Raw genomic sequence first — 23135 nt, 5'->3', positions numbered from 1 at the left:
ACAACTTTTCAGCCTGTTAGTTGTGAACGTCTGCAGCTGGAACAGCTTCTTAATTACTGCATCCACACCAAACAGCAAACGGTCATCAGCGAGTGTGTGATTTTTCAGCTAGAAGAGCAACGTGCCGAAGATCCTGTACAGTCTCCTGTTGAAAGGCAGCCATTTTTGCCAGGGTTGTACCAGCATAAAATCTCATGGCCCCCCTGAAGCCACAAGCTGCAGAGCCAGACAGCCATGCAGGGAGAATCAGCTGCACAGCTGTCCCTGCAACAGCCTGTGACCTGCTCAATGTTGATTAACCCAAGTGAGGATCTGCCCCAAGACACACTTTGAAAGGCCTGCCCCCTTCATTTACATAATGAAACAAAAATTAATACAGAAATGTAAAAAGGAGACATAGAAATCAATATGCTTGGAAAAATAAATAGAGAAAGAAAATGCAAGACTGGAAATGATAAGGACAAAAACATGACTGAATAAAAAAAAAAACAGCATAAATAAATAGATTAAATGGTAAATTAAAATAAAATACAGATATAAATAATTTTGGGGCTAAGAAAATGTCAAAGGAAAATAACAAATAAAATACAGGCATAAAAAAATAAAGACAAACCCAAATAAATAAATTGAACTGAAAATGACATCCAAAAGTAAATAAATAGGAATATTCACACAAAGTTAAATTAAACCAGTTGAAAATGACAAAAGAAATATAAATTTGTGTCATGTTTTATAGGTTTCTTATACACACAGTATCGTGATTAAGGAGGCTGATGGTGAACCGGGTGTAATTCCCCGGTTTGCCCAGCAGGGGTCGCTGATTAACCTCCTCTGTGGTGATGGTTGGGAGGTGGGAGGCTGGAGGCTGGAAGCGTCTGCGGCTGGTGTTCCCTTTCAGAGGAGCTGCACCCTTTTAACGCGCCGCTAACGGAGCTCCGTTGTCTGTAGGAAACAGTGAGTATTTACCAGCAATACCGTGTAGTTTACATTGAGGAGACCCAGTTATCCTGAAAGGACCGCGCTGAGGCACACAAACGCACAGTGAGAATCGATTAGATCATTTACCCTGATCCCACTGGCTTCACAAAAAACGGTAAAAAGTAAAGCTGTGACTTGATCCAATTAAGCTAATTAGCTAGCTAGAGGTCTTACTTGAAACCAAAACAAAGACGTATCGGCTTAGTGAAAGCTCTGCTGTGATTACCGAGAGAGGAATAAACAGTCAGAGTTTGTTTTTATTGACATTTCCAGCAGTAAACCAAACAGTAGCCTAGCTAGCTAACCTAGAAGGTACAGCAGCTTTAGCCTTGTCATGGTTTTTGTTCCGACTTCACAATAAAACTGGAGCTTTGTATCCGGATTTTAACATGTGCTGCAGATTGTGGGCCAGACTTTACAGATCCTTCTCGTTTTAAAGATCTTTAACCAGTTCCTCTCTAATGTTCAGGTCCTGTCAGCCAAAGTTTATACCTGGAACAGGCTTGTGGGAAAACTTTGATATTCCCAATAACTGATGGTTAATTATTCCATGAATACGTTATTGTTCATGCTCCTCAGATATTTTAGTTGTGTTTCAGCTTCCAGATGACTGTTGGAGCTGATCTATGTTTGCATTCAGGTTTATGGGACATTTCAGTGTTTGGACATAATAAAATGAATCATGTTCCTGCCTTTCTGCAATACCATTCATGTATATTCGTAACATGGATCTGATCAGTCAGGTTTCAGAGCAGATTCTCAGGAGAAATCTGGATTTTATTTCACGGCTTGGTTTCCATCACTTTACCTTCATGTGTTTCACACTGAGTGGCCTGGTGTGTTGGAGCTGTCATGCCTCAGGCTGCACAGTGCTGCCCTTCATCCAGAGGTCACTGGTTCTGTCCCCAAAATGCCTACAACCTCCCACCAGTAGTACGGATGATATTTACCAACACCTAAACATACTGACAAAATGTTGATTCAGTTGTCTTTTTTCCCAAATAAGTAAACAAATATGTGCTTTATTACTTCTGGTAGGGTAGTTTCTTTGTTATCGCAGCCATCAGAGTTAAAGAACACAGCTAAATATGAGAGAAATGTAAACACGTGATAGCTCCTGATAAAAAAAATGCTTGAGAATCGCTGCATAGAAATGAGATCACGTGTATGTGTGAATCAAGATGGCGATTTTTTAAAAGGCATTATCACGCAGCCCTAACCTTCTTCCAGCTTTTCTGGTTTATTTTGCTCAGGCGTGAAAAACTCCTGAATTAGTGAAGATAATAGAAAGCAAATGAGCAAATTTAACCCTATTCCACATTTTACCATTGATTCTAGTTGTGGTCTTCGCCATAAGTGATGTGTACCATGCGCCGGTCTTACTTTCAAACCAACACACAACTCTGTACAGCTGTGGATCAGAACCAGTCACAGCTGGCTCTGATCCACCTATCACCCACCCCTTCTCCTGGCTTTATATTACGGCTTTATTCTTTCTGAGCTTGGGTAAGAAGGGAATGAAGACAGAATACGCAGACATTCACAGAGATGATAAAAGTCCTAAACCTGTGATGTGTTAGAAACACTCAGCAAATGTTAGGTCGGATGTGCAACCATGCTCTTAGAGCCCTGTGATGAGGTTCGATATGATGTATGGATGGTGTTTATTGACACCATAGGTGTTTATATACGTGCATATGAAATATTAAAAATGTACATATGTTGGTAGGTTCTTGAAAATATAAATATGTAGTAAATTATAATCAGGATATGTGGTGAAAAGAGACAGGCAGTAAAAGTGATCGTCAGATTGAAAGCTTTGTTCTGTCCGTCCTCCTTTTAGATCATATGAAATCATGACTGTAGTTTAGTTTTTCTTTTCTCTGTTTGATTCTTTTTTTGTGATAAAATACCGAAAACAGAACAAATAAACCAACAAAACAAAATGGGTTTTTATGAAATTTGTAAGGTTTTTGTTATAAAATAAAATATTTTGGTGTCATATTTTTTAAAAAATTGTTTTTATTAATGAAAAATCATCATGTAAATGTGGTGGATTATAATCCCTGTGAGGGGTTGTACTCATTTAGATTTTATGTGTTATGTGTCATACAGGTTCTTTTCTTTCTGTTTCAGGGCTTTTCGCTGTGACCTCTGACTTGTCTTGATCAGGGGAAAGTTGGTGGCCATGTTTAATCTGATAAAGAAGGACAAGGAGAGGGAGGGCAGCCGGAAGGAGAAGAAGGATAAGAAGGAGAGGATGTCTGCGGCCGAGCTGCGTAGTCTGGAGGAGATGAGCATGCGACGGGGTTTCTTCAACCTGAAGAGGGAGGCCAAGCGGGAGTCCAAGAACAAGCTGGAGATCTCTCACCCCATCCCCATCAAAGTCGCCAGCAGCAATGAGCTTTCCCTCACGGACATCGAGTCGGACGGGTTGAGCAACCGGAGCAGCGTGGTGCTGGATGAGCAGCTGAGTGCTGCCAGCTCCACCGACGACCTGAAAGGTGAAGGTGGAGGTGGCCAGGATGGACACCGCAGCTCGGTGCGGGATCGCGTGGCTCATTTTGGTTCTTTGGCCAAGCAGAACTCCTCTCAGATGATGAAACGTTTCTCCTTCTCCCAGAGGAGCAAAGAGGAGAGCCCCTCGGAGGGCTCCACGCCATCTGGTCAGAACTCTGCGGCGCCGTCCCCTCAGGTGGAAAGCAAAGTTTTCAGTCTGCATCAGAAGCACAGCTGCAGGCTACAGCCAGGAGCAGCAGAAACCAGGAATGTCTCCATCCCTGACGTGGTGGATAAGACTTTCCACGCCAAGCTGCCGCTGCCGGCTGTGGTCGCTCCAACTGCACCTGAAGCACGGGAACTGGAGCTCCAACGCCGCAACACCGGAGACTTTGGATTCTCTCTGCGTCGCACCACGATGCTGGATTGTAGCCCGGACGGAGGAGTTTACAGACGTGTGGTCCATTTCGCTGAACCTGGTGCCGGCACCAAAGACCTGGCTCTGGGGTTGGTGCCGGGCGATAGGCTGGTGGAGATAAATGGAAAAAATGTGGAAAACAAGAACCGAGACGAGATCGTGGAGATGATCCGTCAGTCTGGAGACACGGTGAAGCTGAAGGTGCAGCCCATCCTGGAGCTGAGCGAGCTGAGCCGGTGCTGGCTGAGGAACACGGAGGGTCTGCCTCATGACGCCAGATATGTAAGCAGCTCTTACCTACAAACTTCTCTCTGTTTCCTGAGTTTAAAGGCTTTAATCTAAAAAGGACCAAACCATCTAAAGTTGTTCTGAGTGGGAGTTCATCAGCATGTAAATGTAGTTAGCCTGTTTCTGGTACTGATCAGTATATTCCTGCTTTTAGTGTCTTATCATGACGTAGGAGCTGATGATGCTATTGGGCCCATTAAAATCTGTTTTCATCTGTTAAAGTCAGCAGACTTTAAAACAATATCGTTTCCGATCTTCCCTCTCTGCTGCTCGGATAACATTTTTATTCCAGATTACTTTAAATCCTGTGAGAAACTCTTAATCTTCTGGTCAACTTCATAAACACAAACTTCCGTCTCATTCTCTGTCAGGGTCATGTTCACCTGGTTTGACCAAGAATAGTGACATTTTTTTTCCTGTCTGCTGTCACTGCAACAGATTTAAGTGGAGTTTCTTAAAAACTGAGTTTCCTGCTAATATTTATTCCTTTGAAACATATTTTGCATGACCAGCATACTGATATTTATAGTTTAAATTTTAAAGGAGACATGAAAAAATAATCTTGCTTTTGCATGAGTTGATATATTTGGGTGTCTAAAGTCGGATGTCGTCCTAAAAGCTGCAACCGTGACGCTCTTTGGCGCTCCCTCAGTCTGAAGAGGAACCCTGTTTCACTGGGATGCCTTCATTGTACATAGTCATGTATAATAGATCCAGTTGTCTGCAGGGGTGACGGGAATCTGGCACTGTGCTGAAATTCCGGCATGTAGTAAATAGTGATGGGAGAAAAAATGTGGGATACATGTGTGCAAGGATAAAAAATGGCAGACTGTTGAACAGAGACCTCTTGCTCTCAACCAGAACCATAATTTAACCAGTTGTTGTTTCTCCAAGCACTTTGCCTCCGTTATTGTCATTGACACTTCTGTGCTTTTCTGCAATCAGTTTGCACTTTGCAGCAGCAAGTGATGAAACTGTAACGTCGGCTTGAAATTGGTGTGTTAGTGGTGTTTATGGCAAGCTTTACGGCAGCTGGTGCAGAAATGAAAAGAACCAGATACCTGTTTCTGCTCGTCATGCTTTTAAAGAATGATTTACGCCACAAGTGGAAAAAAGTTTTGTCTCGGGCCATAACGAAACTTTTTATGAACTCCCCACAGCGGCTATGCGAACTTTACATATGACTCGTTTGCAGGGCTACAGTCACCTCGGACATACCTTTGTCCATGGGTGTCGCACCCGTGGGGGATGTGGGTGTTTTTGACTCCCCCTACATCGCTCCCCCTCCCTCCTCTTGCTCCTTGGATTATGTCAGGACTGTCGGTGATCAGCTGTTCAGCTTTTCTGCCCCAGTTATGTCTTTGGGGAGGAGGAAACTAGCATGATGTTGACGCAAAACAGAGCCTGTTTTTATTAGATAGCCTTTGGTTTGTATATGTTTTGTATTATTTTCATTATTAGCTGAGGTTTGCTGGTGACACAGCTTTAAAATCTGGTGGTTGTAATACAACCAGATGGATCCGGTTCAGGGGCCTCATTTATAAAGCTGGTGTAGGTACAAAAACCATTGTATGCCAATTAGTCAAATTTTAGGATTAAAAAAAACCAAACTTGGCAGGAGAATGTCACTGTCTCCATGGCAACTCTGACCCTGGCGTTCGCACAAAGTCTGGAGACGGGAAACTGCGACACCAATGGATCAGAATAAAACCAAGGAAATGATGTGAAACATGAGACATTTGTGCAAAATCAGATGTTACTAGAGATGTAGGATAACTATTTCTAATAACCGATACCAATAACCGATAACTTTCAGCTACGAAAGGCTGATAACTAATAACCGATAAACACACACATCAATACTAACAAAACTTAAAAGACTTTTCACTGTTTTATGAAGAGACGTTGATCTTTTCCAGTGAAAAGCTTTTAGCATGCCTCTCAAACATTTTCTAAAGATTCCAAACAGAACTATCTGATAAAATGTGTGAATACATTTGGCGATAGCATCATACTTGGATGGAAGGCATCGGCATCGTAAACCGTGGCTCCAAGTGAGGAATCAGACGAGAAAAGCCTCTGTCCTCAACGAGGGTAAAGGGCTGGTCGTCAAGCGCCATCGTTTCCATGATTACATCTTCAGCAGCTTTAGCCCGTGGGTCCTGTCGTCAGATAATCACACTCATTAATAAATTCTCATCTACCTCTGACTACTTCATTAATTGGTCTAAAAAACAGTTTTACTCATGAACTGCACTTTCCAGAATAATCCTGATGCTGCACTACAATCAGGAAATATCAGATACGTAGGAATAAACTTATTCCCCTTGGTTGTCAGAACCAACAAAGCTAAATTATGTCCAGCTTTGTGGACGTTGCACAGGGTGTGGTGGAGGTGCCCTCGATGGCTGCTTCTCCTGCACCCTGGGACGGATTGCTCCATCATGCTTAGTCATGTTTACATAAAAACAATGACTCTACAAAAAACAAACACACAGACATACACACAGCAGACACACACCCACACATACTTGCTGTTTATGGATTTCACAGTTTTTCTTCTCACAGGTGACCCTATAGCTGGTCTGTTGTGTTCTCTCAGAAGCCTTTAGGATGTTTCCTGGTTCTTTCCAGGCGTAGCAGCTGTTCAGTTTCTCTTTAGCTTTGATTGCAGTTGTTGTGGTTTGTTTTCTACCTTTTTTGTTCTCCCTTTTAACACCGTTAACACTGTACACTAGTCTCTGGCTCACTTTGTTTATTAGTAATTAGTTTAATCAGCTTCACTCAGTAACGTCTCCACACTGTGATGTGTTCACTAGGCCGGAAACATTGGTGGACGGTTCATAAACAGCCCTAAATCCTAATGAATGAAAGACAACTGATAGCTAGCCTGTAGTCTCAGTATGGCTGGAGTCTGAAAGATAAGTTGATGGTTTACAACTTTAATTCTAAGAGAGACTCTTAAATATAAATAAAAACGTAAGATAAATATGTAAATCAGATGCTGAAAACTTTCATGGAAAATATGAGTTTTTTTTGGAATTTGATGGCAGGAAGACATCTGAGCTCAGCGGGACAGAAACAGCTTAAAACACGTGAGGGTCAACAGTCATTTCTACGACGGTTCTATTTAAAGTACCGGTGACAGTAGTGGGAAGTGTAATCTGTTAGGAAGGAAGTCTGCTTTGAGTATGCAGCTGTGAGCTAAGGAGCCAGTCTAACCGATTATCCTTTTTTTTTTTAAAGAGGGGCACTGTTTAAAATGAGGGTGTCGAACTAAACTGTGCAGAGGTAAGGTTTAGATAGCTGCTCTGTGCACATTGCACTAAAGAGGATAATACTAATGGAATTAATTATTTAAATGTGGTTACAGCATTCTCTGAAACACTACTGTATCATCTACTATGATTAAGTTTCTTTCCAGGTGCTGTAAAGTCAGTTAATTCACACTTCAGAGTTATTAGAAAATTGGATTATGAGGATACTTTCACTTCACTTTCTGAAAAATGATTAATTTCTTCACAATGTTCTGAGGAGAGCAGGGTTTCTGTGCTGCATTTGACAGGATAAAATGCTTTGTCTCATGAAAAGAGCTACTGTAAGGATTTCCATGGAGCAAACAGGAAGTGCATACCAAAGGGGACTTTACTTTAAGTGCATTTGTGGTCATGCACAGACATAAACACACACTCACTTCCCCTCCATAACCTCTGTGGCCAGCCTGTTCAGCTGGTTTATGTGTGTATTAAGCAGAAGGCCTGTATTTTATTCATTTTAACAAATCTTTGCTGCACTGACACTTTTAAAGCTGAAAAGAGAAGCTGAGGTGTTTTTGGTTGACTACCATAGTTCATGTCACTGATTTGAGCTGATTTACATCAGCTCTGATACATAAATAACATATTAGTACAGATATTATTTATTTCTCATTAAGTCAAATTTATTTGTGGTTTTTGCAGATAAAATCACAAAATGCTTTACAATAAAATCCATAAAAACATAAAACCATAAAAGCAGAGCATCCATGATAACAAATTAATATAAATAAAATGTCAATGAAAGGATGTACAACGAAAACAACAGTTTAACCACAGGCAGATTTAAACAAGTGTGTCTTAAGCTGATGCTTACAGCTGTCTACACTATCAGCAGATCTAATACTGGTCTAGAGACTGGTCTAGAGACTGGTCTAGAGACTGGTCCAGAGACTGGTCTAGAGACTGGTCCAGAGACTGGTCCAGAGACTGGTCTAGAGACTGGTCTAGAGACTGGTCTAGAGACTGGTCCAGAGACTGGTCCAGAGACTGGGGGCCGTCTGGTCAGTTTATTAGATCTGAGTGTGCGAGACATGGTGTGGACGTGAATTTTATTTATTTTTATTTAACCTTTATTTAACCAGGAAGTCCCAATGAGATTAAAAACCTATACAATTTTATACATATATATATATACATATATATATATATATATATATATATATATATATATATATATATGTATATATAGATATATATATATCTATATATATATATATATATATATATATATATAGTAACTGTATTGTAAGTGCTATATGTTTGTGCAGATACAGTCATTATACGGTCTCGAACAGTTTTCAAACACCATTTCAGGGCTCCAGACTAACTTTTTTTACAAGGAGCACAGTGGCCCCTAACTTACATTTTTAGGAGCGCAAGTAGAAAATTTAGGGGCACACAATGAAATATTCACATTTCCACTCATTTTCACTGTATTAGTGATAAATACTTGAACACTAAATTAAGAAATTACAATGTTTACAATTCACATTTTTTGCAGTTGACGTAAAGAAACATCTTACTGGTCGCACTAATACAAAACAAGTAGACACAGAAGCTGTCAAATCAAATCAGATGGAATTTGATGAATTGATCTTCACTTTATAGTCGAAGCAGAACGGCAACTTTGTCACCATCATCCCCCACAGGGCATGTATGACTGGTCCATGGAGTTCCTGGCAATAAACAGCTTCCACACTTCTGCACAGGCCCTCTACCACATATCCCCTGTCACACACACACACACACACACACACACACACACTGCTCTGTGCCACTGCCACGTTCCTATGGAAATACTAATTGAGATATTATTGAGTGTAAGAACATATTTATTTAAACAAACATGAACATTTCCAACATGGCAGCAAAAGCTGTAACAAACAGTCAGAACTCTCCTCATACACACTCCACAGTGCTGGTTCTTACCTGGTTTTCAGGGTGATAGTTCAGCTCATTCTCAACAGGTTGTTTCATTTTTGAGCATTAAAGCCTATTTTTCAATTCCACAAAGTGGTTGATCGCTTGACTGCGTCGTCTTTAAGAAAATCAGGAAGAGTTGTGTCTCATTTGGATGGTCATCCTCTTCAATTCAGCTCTGCTTTGAAGTGACTTGGTTTAGAAGCTATTTGATTTATTTTCTTTTTTCTCTCTTAAGAAATTATTAAAATCTCAAGTAAAATTTGAAACTATTCAAAAGATTTGGCACCCTGTATGAAAACAAAAAGATACTTTTTTCTTTTCTTTAGTATCAAAATATTGTTTTATGTCCTTTATGAGAATTTCTGTTTCACTGCATCGGGTGAAGAATTTCCTGATATCCATCTACAGAAGTCACATGATAATATGCTTCAGTTAGCATGAGGTCATTTGGTTTTATTCATAAAAATAATATAAAACTGACTTTTTGTGACACGTTGCGAGACCTGAAACTGCGCTGTGTGCTCACCGCTCACCTGACACACGGAAGAGCTGCGTGATGTGTGTGTTCACCTGCTGCTCGTGCACGGTGACGTGCAGAGACAGAATGAGTTTGAGACCATCTTCAACTAATATCATGACAAAGCCATAATAATGCAAATACACACTTTCAAAGATCAATAAACTTTTATTTCTAAAGAACATTTTACACTGGAACTGGAAGAAAATTTAAATAACAAAAACATAATAAATAGAACAGACTCTCAGTGTCATTAACGATGAATGAAAACCAAACACAACCAAAAACAATAAAAGTATGACACGAGAGAGATACTCTGCAAGAAACGCGAGTGTTCAGTCGAGATGCTCCATAGTGCAGCCTGTTGTTGTTAAACACAGTCTATGGTAAAATAAGAAGGAAAAACAAACAAACAAAATGATTGTGGCTGGCAAACTTCTTCGCTTATTTTTTCTTGCCGTGCAGTTAATTGACTTGTTGCTTATCGTGACAAGACAACCTGCGGCCGTTGAAAAGAGTAAACGAGACGTTTTAAAGACACTAAATTTTTCGATAGTCTCTTTTTAAAGAAAGAGTTGCTAGAGATGTCTAAAAACCCGCTAATTATTGCTAAAAGTTGTTAAGCTGGCGACAGTTGGTCCTCCAGGGAGATGTTTTTTCAACAGCTTCAGCTCTCAGCTGCCTGGTATCTCCACCACCTGACCCCCAACAGCTCTCCGCATAATCCTCCATGGACGGCCCCCACACCTTACCCCACTTGACAGTGACGAGAGGCCAGTTTCAGAGACAGATGGAGGAACTACACCAGAGGAAGGCTGCAGGTCCGGATGGGATCTGCCCCAAGGATCCTGAAGACCTGCACCACCCAGCTGTCTCTTATCTTGCAGCATTTATTCAGTCTGAGCTCGAGTCAGGGGAGAGTTCCAGTTGTCTGGAAATTAAGTTAAAGAAATACCATCAGAAATCACGAGGGCGGTGCTGAGCAGAACAGCTGACATGTGAACAGCAAAAGTAACAAACCAGAGAAATAAAGGATCAGGAAAGGAACAAAACAGCAGAAGAAAAACGAAGACAAACACTACAACTGTAGAAATTGTTCGAGCTTTTGAAGAAAGACTGTATGCGAATGTTGGGCTGTTGGAAACAACTTGCATTACCGCCTCAAACGTCGGCGACGTATGAAACAGACATCGCTATTTACTCACGTTACGGAGCATAAATGGGCCTTAAGCAGGGAAGTCCAGATGTCCCTCCACCCATCCACATTTACCAGCTCGTCCGGAGGGGTCCAGAGGCATTCCCAGGCCAGCCGGGAGATGTCATTTCTCCTGCATGTCCTCGGTCTTCCCCAGGGTCAAACTCATTTCCACTGATGGTATTCGCCATCTTGTTCTTCCCGCTCCACCCGGGACAAAAACCACGCTGTTCCTCCTCAATCCAAGACTGTCCGGGTGACTAGGGCTAGCTGATATGGCCTATAACTAATGTCCTGATATTTTTTTTACTTTGTCCTGATGCACGATATATATTAATGATTGACCAATATAGTTTTTTTTTTTTTAGGGCTAATGCTGATTTTTTTACAATAGCTTTGGCTGGTGGCCGATACGGGCTGCCGATTTTCTTGAGCCGATATTTGGAGCTGATACTGCTTTTGTTCCCTTAATAACAACATTACGAGTGTATGTCTTTATTTTTTTTTCTTCTTTAAGAAACACTTATTAAAAATGAAAGTTCTAAAAGTCCCAGTTTAGGAGCTGCTGGCTGTACTGGAGGAAAAAGAGACGTTTTCTCCCGTCAGCCTGTACTGGCTCCTGTAGGTAACGATCCAGTTGCGTGAACGCCTCAGAAGTTGGTCCGTGTGCCGAGGAATTCCTATTAAATAACACAAATAGTATGTATGAGGTGAAACGCTGCCTGAACGTTTAGAGAACCACAGATGAGGGAACAGCTGCTGTTCTTTCACCTGCACTGAAATGGTCGCTGCTGACTTTACCTACAGGTTAAAACTGTAGTGATGAAGGTATATTTGCTAAACCTTTGTTTTGTTTTTATACATTAGATGCATTTAACAAAACAACTGCCAAGACGTTTTGAAATGTGCAAATTCAATAACTGTCAAATAACATCATAAAACCTAAAACCAGGTGAACTTTCATTAAAACAAGTTTTAATATTTAGTTTGGGAAGAACAGAATAAATATGATTATATTCCGGCCACAGGTGGTTATTTTCACTGCACGGGATTTTGCTCTGTTCTATGTTTAGACTCCTGACGTTCCGGATCAGATCATGTGGAAGCATTCTGTAAAGAGCGGGATGCAGAGATGGATCCATGCTGAGCCGGGCGGGGGTTTAGTTAGCTGGCAGAAGAACGTCCAGCAGAGTTTATGAGCCAGAAATATTCTTTCCTTCTCTCCGCATCGCAGTCGTATCAACCACATGTACGCTGCCATCATACGGGAAGCTGCATGCGGAAAGAGGGCAAGAAAAATACGACCATGACAATCTACACTAAAACAACTGTTTAGAAGTCACAGCCAGCTGCAGCCACTTCATAGAATAAAACAAGACTTTTTAGAGCTCAGTGGAGTTTTTACTCTACTGAAACTCTTTTAATTGACTTTAGAGATCAGTGGAAGGTAACTGTTGTCTGTTTGTTAATTCAGCTGATCATCATTCTGCTGTCTGAGATCTGAAAAAGCAGATATTATTTCATAATTATAATTTTCCTCTTTCACTAAGTTTAAAACTTATTGTTTTGGAGCTGATGCAGCAGGATTTCCACCAGCTAGTGGGGGAGGAGTAATGCACGTCCTGCTTAAGACTGCAGCGTCTACAACAACACAGAGCTGCCTGTGGACGCCTGTCTGTAAATAATACCGATGCTAGTAAATAATACCGATGCTCGTAAAAAAGCAGATGTCGGCTTGATATATTGAAAGCCGATCTATCGGCCGAGCCTTACTGTCGATGGTGCGATCTTTAAAGCCTTCACAATGAAACATTTTCTGAAATTGTTCCACAATTCTTAGGTTTAGATCGGTAAACCTCTGTCCATCGTTTCACCTGAGAGACTCTGCCTCTCTGAAGTGCCCTTTCACACCCAGTCATGTTACTGACCTGTTGCCAAGTAACCTAATTAGTTCAGTATCAATGTCTTTTCCAGCCTTTTCTTACTCCTATTCCAGCGTTTTACATGTGTGTAACATCTTACTGCCATCAGATTCAAAACCAGCTCATATTTACACGGAAATGGTAAAATGTCTGTTTGAACGTCTGATATGTTGTTTGTGTTAAAATGGGAATAAAATATGTGATAATGACACATCATCCCAACGTTTTTAGGATTGAAGTTGTAAAACAAAGTCATTTTAACGAAGCGAGGGAGAGATGGAAAGAGAATTAAAGAAGAAATAAACCATCTTCATGTGTCCTAACAGGCTTCCTTGAAGCTCGCGGAGACCGGCTTCTCATTTAGTTTCTTTCTGGTATTTGTGGAATCTGCTCTGGAACAATTTGTTAACTTCCTGAAAGCAGCCCCCCCCCGACATTTTCTGGTGAAGGAAGTCAAATTAACTTCCAAGGATGAGGGGATTGAGGGGAAAAAATAAGCGTATGTGACGGCATTTTAGACACAAATGTCTTTTTACATTTTTCTAAATTAATTTGTTAAAAGATGTGTAAAAATGATGTGTCTACAGAAATAGCGTGAGAGTTTTTCCACATTTCATTCAGTCTGCAGCTCTTCTGATATTGTAATGGCCTCAGATTTATTAAGGTTTAATCCTTTTGACATCCTATATGAAAGGCAGATTTTCATTGGCTGGATTGAGCTGCATTTGTCAACTGATGGGCTGCAAATAATATCAAACCTACTCCATTGATTTCATACGTAAAACTAAGACAGTATGATGATATACAGCCTCGTCACTGACCCCTTTCAGGTATGTTGTTGTTCTCTTGTTCCAATGTCTTACAATTATGTGACCCCATTAATAACTTTTGCAAGAAATTACTGGTAACTATGATTAATTACTTTTCTAAACTAATGTGCCCAAGACTGATGCTGGAGCTAAAACCAGGACTGCACATAAACCTGTGACCTCCTCGTCCCGGCCACATTTCTGAAGGAGAAACTGTGTGAAGGGTGTTCAGTAACACAGTGTTGTTGCTTTGGTGTGTGTCGATGCCGACCGCTGCTGTGTGAAAACGTTGCTGTCAGCACTCTCCTTTCTCTCCGAGCTTCACACAGTGACACAGCGTTACGGTCCAACAGTGCTGCATCAGCACCGGTTTGTTCACTGTAAGACTCTTCACAGAGTCCAGAAAACTCAAATCAGTTGTAGGCAGATGCTTTTAAGAACATTTAAAAACGTTTCAGATTTATAAATCTACGCAGCCACAGCTGTGCAGTAAATGCAGCACTGCAACTTCGGAAAACCAGTTCCACACCTCCACATACTCCCCTTTTCCCTGTTTACTAACAATATTAACAAATTCAGTAACTTGTTCAGACAGACAGCAGAGTGGCTGTTGGATGGAAAGGAGTAAAAGTAGTCCTGTACTAAACTTCATAGAATTATACTGTCAATTATACTCTGAACTAAAAGTAGTTTCCCTTTATTTACTGTAGGCAGATGAGACATGACAGCTGCTTTATTTAAAGAATATAAATGAAAACAAAACTAAATAAACCAAAACATAGCTTCACATAACTTAAAATGAGAATTTGATTCCTAATTATTGAGGTCTTCATTCTTCTGCAGGACACGGGGGACGTGTTGACCTGCAGTTACATGGCGGCCATGTTAACACTCTTTCTGGTAGCTGTCTCAGATCTACTCTGGCTCTTCTGTGCAGTGTCACCAGAGTTAATCTGTCATTTTATTCATACCTCAGCCGGAGTTGGATCAGCAGCGATGAGGCTATAAACTGCCTCGTGATCCTCTTCCATGTAGCCTCTTTGTGCACCTTTGACTCCGGTTTTTAGGATGCCAAGCAGCACCTCGTTATTCTGCTCCACCTCAAAAGTGAGGCTTTCCATCTCGACTTTCGAAGTTTGTCTCCTCTCCACGGTTCGACCTCACTGGGCGAGGCCTCTAGACTACCAATTATTATGGCCGTAACATATAAATGACGACGGATTTCAGCTGCAGCATTTATCAAGGCCCGATCATTCGTACGCTGGGATCAGATACAAACATTTCATACATCATACGTAGACCCAGTCGTTCCTCTGCTCATTTTCACGTTTGTTTGACAAACAAGGGCCGCTGTGTGTTGAACGTGAAGGCAGTGAGGTCGACCGATCTGAGGTGTGGTGTCGGTTCCTGCTGCCCCATCATTCTCCTCAGCTAGCATGTAACACACAACTTCGTTTTCCTCCATGTTCCTGAATAATGACCGGAAATGAAGCAACACTGACTCACGCTTGAAGAATAAGATTAAGAGTTTATGAATTGTTTTTTTCCTGTTTGCTTATCTGACTTCTGACTAGATCCCTCCCCCTTCATAGTATCTTTAGTCCCTCCCCAGCACAGATTCACGTTACAGCATTCTTTATTATTTTTCTGCCCCACCCTCTGCTTTAGGCTGCAGTTTGACCCATGACAGAATCTGATGGCTGACTGTAATGTAATGGAGGACCCTCTGATTTACTGGCTCCATCTTGTGGTCAGAAACAGACGTACAGTTCACTGACAGGCTGACTAATCTATTTACATTTACTATTTACATACACTAAACAAACTTCTCTGATCAGCCAGTGTTTGTGGTAGATTCTGGCCAGTCATCATTTCCACCAGACACATTATTCTTTAGAGAAAAAAATCCAGATTATCAGTTTTTCTGAATATATTTCATCATACATGTTTCTTTAAATTGTTTGTATTGTTGGGTTATTCATTAAAATGCTGAACTACCTTCTCTCAACATTTTCTTTTCCAACTAGGAACAAAGTACCTTACTAAGCAGCATTGTTCTTTCCACTGTCATTTTCCTGTTTTTCCTTTGTGCACGTTGTTCAGGCCAGGGCCGTTTCCAGGAAACTTTAATGGGGGATCAAGATAAGAGACGTTAGTGTGGGGTAGCTGATCAATAAGCCCATCATCCACCAGCAACGTTATCTTTGGTTTTAATCCAGGATGTCTAGAAACTCTTAAATTTCACCTCCATATTTCCAGCAGATTCATAGATTTGATGATTTTTATTATCACATTATGAACGTTAGGGCTGCAGGTTGGTGTGGTGGTAAACACGGCAGCCTCGCAGAAAGAAGGTCACTGGTCCAAGCATTGGCTGTGGGGGGGGTCAAACATCGGTATTTCTTTGTGGAGTTTGCACGTTCTCATCGATTGTGTTTTCTCAAGGTTCTCTGGCTTGGTTCACCAAAAACATGCATGTTGGGTTATTTGGTATCTAAATTCTCCCCAGGAGTGGGTGTGAGGGGTTGGTTGTCTCTGTGTTGGTCCTGCGGTGGACTGGCAACCTGTCCTGGTGCACCTGCCTCTCGCTTGGTAATTCCTGGGTTAGGCTCCAGCGTCCCTGTGACCCAGAACTGGACTAAGCGGTACAGAAAATGATTGTTGAAAATTAAAAATACTGCTGTCATTCAAATTTAATTTCATTATCAAAGTTTTTTCAGGCATGAACTTTGACAAAGAGCTGATCCAAATACAAAGTTCTTCAAATATTTCAACATGACTTTTATCAGAGGGTAAACACACCAATAATCAATAATCACTCAATCGATGTTCAGCTGCTCTGGCAGCTGCTGGAAGTCTGGATCTGTTTTAAAAGCTAACAGAGGACAGACCTTCAGACCAGCTTCCTGTACTGGTTGATCTGGTCCGTCTAACATTTTAATTTGGATGTGCGCAGTTTTTCCAGCTTTGCTTTCAGTTCCTCGCTTTAATCCGTTTTAAGGATTTCCTTCTGATCATTACCCAGATGGTTATTTACGTTACTGTGAGCCAGAATGAGGTCGAGGAGAATCTTTATCTTTATTTAAAACACGAATGTTAAGTAGAAAAAAACTGAAAACTGAAACTTAGTTGTCCTTTTCATCCATTCCTGGTATGCTTCGTCCAGTTTAAGAGTCGTGGGGAAGCTGGAGCCTAACGCAGCAATTAACAGGCGAGGGGCTTGAACCTCCCCCCACCCGAGGCTCGAACCAGGCCTTGAGGTTGCTCCGGTTTTCTCCTCCTGGTTTATCAGCCACTCCACGTACATCTATTGTTCCACGTTGGATGTTTTCAACCTGGTTGTTTGTAGAATTTCCATCTACAGTGTTGATCAGTAACTTTCTGGTCATCATTACACGTGTGTTACCTGCTGGTAATAATAATAATACATTTAATTTATGATGCACTTTTTAGAACAAATCTCAAAACAGACTTTTTTGGTTTTACTTACAGCTCAGGATCGGAAACGCGGTCCTGGACTGTAGGAACAGACCCTCCGTTCAGCTAAAGCCTGGTCACAAATCCCTCGTTGTAAAAACAAACTCCATCCATTGCTGTCTGACCGTTGTTTCCTTTGGGAATTTGATAAATTAGCTTTCCCTCACGGCTGTTGACACTGAAAAGCTGTGTCCACCGCGGTGTCTTCCCTACACTGTGCCGTGAAGATGGTTGAGCTGAATGTGATCACTCATAATTAAACGAAAACTGTGTCTTTTTAGTATAATAATTAGCTTCACGTGGAATTCATATCCTGGTTGATAATGCCACTTTCATCATCTGGAGGTTTCATATCATCGGATGCACCACTCACCGCATCACGGATGTCACAGCAGGAGGTAGTAGACTATGTAATGAAAATGTGTCCTGTGGTGTACCTTTTCCTCCTTTAGCCATGACACTAAAGGATGTTTGTCCTAAAGTGTTCATGGGACCAGACTGCAGGCTGCTGTCCAAGATCAAGAGCAATTAATGACCCGTTTGCACAAAAAACTGCTTTTATATAACTGAAATCTCGAGGTGCAGTTATTTATAACTGGATGTGTTGCTTTAAAAGTTAGGTTGATCAGGTTCCAGTGCACATCTTCATCACCGTTTTTTGACTTCCATGCATCCTTTTGGCATTGTTAATTTTTCTTTGTCTCCCTCTGTCTGTGTCTGCTTGCACATGGTGTTTAATGGGCATTTTTTGGCATTTACCTATGCAGAGTAGGACCAACTGATTTGTGTTTTCAACTTACTAGAGATTAGCATTCACAGATCTAAGAGGAAAGATGCAAATTTATGTTTGTGAATTTTTAAGTACAACTTAAAGAAGATTCGTAAGAAGATATTGGTTAATGGGGCCCAATATTCCAAACTTTCTGTGAGTAGTATATCTGTTCATATACGTGCACAGAACACGTCACAAAATACGCCCCACATAACTCAGGACTTCATTAACAGCGTGCCCGACTATAGCCTACTAAAGTGAAACAAGCACACCTGAAGAAGGTGTGGACTATTTGCTTAGTCAGCATTTATCTAGTATTCTGTTGGCTGGAGGACATTTGATGTACAGCTTTTTCAGCAACCCAAGTGAGATGAAAAAATATCCAGGAGCAGAAGTTCTGTGTTTGAATGAAAGAGACGACGCTGGAGTGCAGAAGATTTGAACTTTCAACACTAAACTTGAGAAGAGGAGCTGAGGTTTGAAAGGAAGAACGATATGTTTGAAAGCAAGAAGGACTTTTTGAATGTGAGAGCAGAGTTTTGAGAGAGAGAAATATGATATCTGAGCGTGAAAACAAGAAATCGTGCTCTCAAATCAAACAATTACGCTTTTGATTAAAGATAAAAACTCCCATAAATGAGCAGCTAACAGCCTCCAGACACAGATACAGCAGGCATATTTTCAGTAAGACGCTATGTCACACATAATGGTTTGATCCTAGTCTGTCTTCACATGTGATCGATCACATGGTGGGCCAATCAAACTTAAGCCCCGCCCCCTGCCTCCAGGGGTTGGTATTATTCTAGATGCAGCAGTACTGACATGAACTCATGGCCTGACAGCTGAGATTACGGTAGCTGCCATGTTGCATTTGGGGGTGGGGTGCTGGTGAGACTCCTATTTATACCCTCACTTAACAAACTTAGATTACAGCAGCTGTTTCGTTTCAGTCATAAATAGCCATCCTATCACAGCCCTCCCCTTTCCCTCACCCCTACTGCTCACTCCATCTTTCACTCTGATCACTCCTTCTTCAGACAGTTTTCCAGGACTGTTATAACCAGGAAGTTGTGGAATTCCTTCACTTACAGGTAGACCAACGTGTTGTAACTTCTTTATACATGAAAAATGTGTAAATGGAAAAAAGGTGATGAGTTTGAGCCAGTACGCTCCACAGCTGACGGGACTATTTTTAGATGTTTGTTAGCTACTGAGGCAGCATGAGGGAGTTTTCCCTTGTCTTTTACAGCTTTACTTACTTGCCCCCTTCTCCACTGTTAAATGAAAGACCTTTAAAAGGTGTGGGAGAACTTTTTTCTTTTGGGTATTTGTATAGAAGTGTGTGCATGGAAGTGTTACCGTATAGTCCACAAGCAACCCGTCAGGTTTGGGTGAGGCAGCCACCTGTTGGATGCTTTTTCTTGGTTTGTGTTTGTTGTAGACTTTTTAGAAAACTCCTGTTGTCTTTGTTCCTCTCAGACAGTTATACACTCCTGAACAAAATCTTAAGTCCAGGTAAAAAAGTATTTACATTTTGCAATGGTGAATCGTAACCAGGTTGTAAGTAACAGGGGCAAGAGACACGATCTAAAGATTTAAACAGCGTGTCCATTAGCTGATCAAAAGCAAGGTTATCATAGTTTTGATGTTTTGTTTTCAAATTCATTTAGTTTTAATTAGTTTTTAGAGCAAGTTTTCTAGTTTTCATTAGTTTTCAGTTTTCAAAAATGTTATTTTTAGTTTAGTTTTAGTTTTTTTTTTTTTTGTAAATTAGTGTATTCATACTGTATCCGGAGGAAACATGAACAGCCATCGACAAATCAAAGACAACAGCCCAAAAGATAGAAGCCTTAAGAGAAAAACATGTGCAATGTAAAAATAAACATGACCAACGTACTAAATACACGCATCAACATAACAACATGAATCCATCCAAGAGACATTTCAGTCCTTGGCAGCCAGAAGTCTAAAAGAGCTCAATCTGACTAATCATAAACAACCCACCAAACTCTAGACCAAAGGTTTAATTCATTCATTGAAACAATTCATAATTAACTACATACAGAATTGCACTAGAGGTGCAGTTACAAATCAAATGTTAGTACAAATCACTGCAGCTGATTAACAGAACAGAACCTCACATGTTGTACTGGACATGATAAAGCAGTGAATATTTTACACACTGAAAGTGAACATGTCTGGTAGAACACAGAGCCAGCAGCTGGTTAAGATACTGATGTTTCTCAGCTGGATGCTGATGTGCTTTTCTTTGCTAAACATACATAACCTGCTTACTGTCCAACTCTGTAAACAAAATGAATTTAAGCCTCTCAAATTCAGCTTTTCAAGATTTTGTGTGTGTGTGTGTGTGTGTGTGTGTGTGTGTGTGTGTGTGTGTGTGTGTGTGTGTGTGTGTGTGTGTGTGTGTGTGTGTGTGTGTTTAACTGACAGTGTGTCTGTGACTAACATTCCTCCCCCATGCTGCTCGGCCTGGCTGAAGCTTCTCTTTCCAGGGAGGGGGGCAGAGAGGCTACCTGGTCCAGGTACTCCTGGTTATCCTTCTCGTGCAGCTTTTCAAATTAACTTTCAGATTCGTGTTGTTTCCTTCCACATATTGTACCACCTGCTTCTTCTACAAGGTTCTTTTATCTTTGACATGGTCATAACGAAAGAAATCCCAAAGAGGACTCTCCTCACTTTCTCCCAACTTTCTCCGTAGCATCACGCTAGCCGGCGCGGGCGGACACGCTGTTGACACGTGACGTCACGGCCGTACGACGCAGACACCTGGCGTAAATCCGGCAGAGCGGAGAAAATAGATTTCATATCAACCCCGAGGCCTTATGTATAAAATAAATTTACAAAAAACAAAGGACATTTTTGCTAAAATTTTAGTTCGTTTTAGTTTGTTTTGTAAACACACAATACAGTTTCAGTTAGTTTTCTTTTGTTTTAACTCTTGTTTTTATTTTTATTTCAGTTAACAAGAATGTTTTTTTAATTCTGGTTTTTGTTTTTTCGTTAGTTTTCTAACCTTATACTGAACCTTTCCACTATATTCTAATCTCCTGAGATACTCAGTTTGGGTTTTTCATAGGGATGGACCGATATGAAAATTTTGGCTGATACCGATATCCGATATTAATATTGTTGTTATGGCCGATAACCGATATTTACCGATGTCAATATATATATTTTGTTTTAAAAGGTTTAAGATTATGAAAATAAAGCAAACATTAGGGGTGTTAGCGTCCCACCATCGTTTGTGAAGTTCTGGATGGCAGTTTTTCGGATGACATATCAAATTTGTGGTGCTGAATGAGTCGACACGGCATCCTCCTCGCATTACTTTGACTTTGCAGATATTGCCTCCTGTTTTTCGAGTACCTTCTTTTTACACCGTGAAAAATTACCACACAGCTGAAATTGCTTCTTGCTTCAGTTATATCCCACAATGTAATGCTGCATCGTGTCCAAACATGGCTGCATGGCCAAACCACCCAACACACGTACACAAACAGCAATTATACGAAAATAAATATCGGCTGTTAATATCGGCCCAGTTTTGCTTATCGGACCGATACCGATATGTTAAAAAATGACTAACATCGGCCAATACTGATATTAATGCAGATATATCGTGCATCCCTAGTTTTTCATTAGTTGTCAGTTATAATCATCAAAATAAAAAGAAATAAACATTTGAAATATGTCAGTCTGTGAGGAGGAAATGTCTACATTATACAAGTTTCACTTTTTGAATGGAATTACTGAAATAAATCAACTTTTTCATGATATTCTTGTTTTATGACAAGCACCTGTAGTACAATTCAGGGTTGTGGGAGGCTGGACCGCAGCAGTTATCAGGCAAGATGCAGAGCAAACACAGGGAAACACACAGCCAATCACGCCCTCATTTACTCCGTGGGAGAATTTAGATTGACCTAACATGCATGTCTTTGGATGGTGGGTGGAAACCGGCCATGCATACAGAAGGAAAACATGCAAACTCCACACAGAATGACCTCTGTTGGAATCTGTCTAGCCTCAAACCAGCGACCTTCTTGTTGTTGTGCAGCACATCTTTGATGTTATTTATTCTTTGACTGTGTTTAGACTGAAAAAGTCCAGGTTCATCTGAAGATCATTGTTTGTTTGATCATTCTTCATCTCATTTATGTGCAGCTTCATCGTTTATCCTTTTTCAGCTTTGTATTCTCCTTCTGTTGTCGTCACAGCTCATGACAGAGAAGTCGCCAACATGGCGTTCTCCTCTCGGTTTTCCTTCTGGGAGCAAAAGGGAAGTTTCATCAATTAATTTCTCTTTCATTGCATGGTGTTACAGAGCATTTATTAACATTGAAGACTGTGTGTTTGTTGTTTGCTTCCCACTAAAACAGTTTTCATTCTGCACTGTGCTGCTCACCTGCTCTGACTTTTTACTACATTTACCACAGCTGATGTAGAACATCCATTTTTTCTTCCTGTTTTTTAATCCATCCATCCATTATCTGTACTACTTCGTCCATTAAGGGTGGAGCTTAACCCAGCATTTAGCATGTGAGAGGGAGGGTACACCTGGACAGGCCACCAGCCCGTTGCAGGGCCGACAGCGAGAAACAACCATTCACACTCACTCCTACAGAGAATTTAGTGGCCAGTTTCCCTAACATGCATGTCTTTGGATGGTGGGAGGAATCCAGAGTACCTGGAGAGAACCCCCACCTACCGGCCCCCAGCTGAGGCTCGAACCAGCGACCTTCTTGCTTTTTTAATCACTTGAATTTGCATTTTGAATCAAATCAAATCAAGTGAATTTAAGGTAGAGATTGCTTTAAAAAAACAGCTGACAGAAATCTGCATGGTGTGAGTTTGAAAAGATTGGCCCAGTGTGTGACCACCATAGTGTGGTAGTGTAGAGCTGATTTTCTCCTTTATATTATTTTTAATATATAGATTAAAGAAGAAAACAAGCCAGACAGCAAAAGTGTAAGTAAATATTAACTCTTCATTAAAGTTT

At 40.8% G+C, this 23135-nt stretch overlaps 1 protein-coding gene across 7 annotated transcripts in view; it reads left to right on the top strand.

Moving 5' to 3' along the window:
• Window positions 1-849: 849 nt before the first annotated feature.
• The window catches only part of LOC121646186 (unconventional myosin-XVIIIa-like), an 85535-nt gene continuing 63249 nt past the window's right edge, over window positions 850-23135 (top strand). For 5 of the 7 annotated variants that reach the window (XM_041995076.1, XM_041995077.1, XM_041995075.1 and 2 more), the window contains exons 1-3: window positions 850-954; window positions 3115-4177; window positions 23072-23104. In XM_041995076.1, the coding sequence (XP_041851010.1) occupies window positions 3167-4177; window positions 23072-23104 (1044 nt within the window). In that variant the 5' untranslated portion in view covers window positions 850-954; window positions 3115-3166. The remainder of the gene's footprint in view (window positions 955-3114; window positions 4178-23071; window positions 23105-23135) is intronic. The other 2 variants (XM_041995079.1, XM_041995074.1) reach the window with 1 other exon arrangement.

This window comes from Melanotaenia boesemani, chromosome 9 (assembly GCF_017639745.1).
Source record: "Melanotaenia boesemani isolate fMelBoe1 chromosome 9, fMelBoe1.pri, whole genome shotgun sequence".
Taxonomy (NCBI): Eukaryota; Metazoa; Chordata; class Actinopteri; order Atheriniformes; family Melanotaeniidae; genus Melanotaenia; species Melanotaenia boesemani.
The sequence above is the reverse complement of the archived record's forward strand: the minus strand, read 5'-3'. Positions and strand labels throughout refer to the sequence as shown.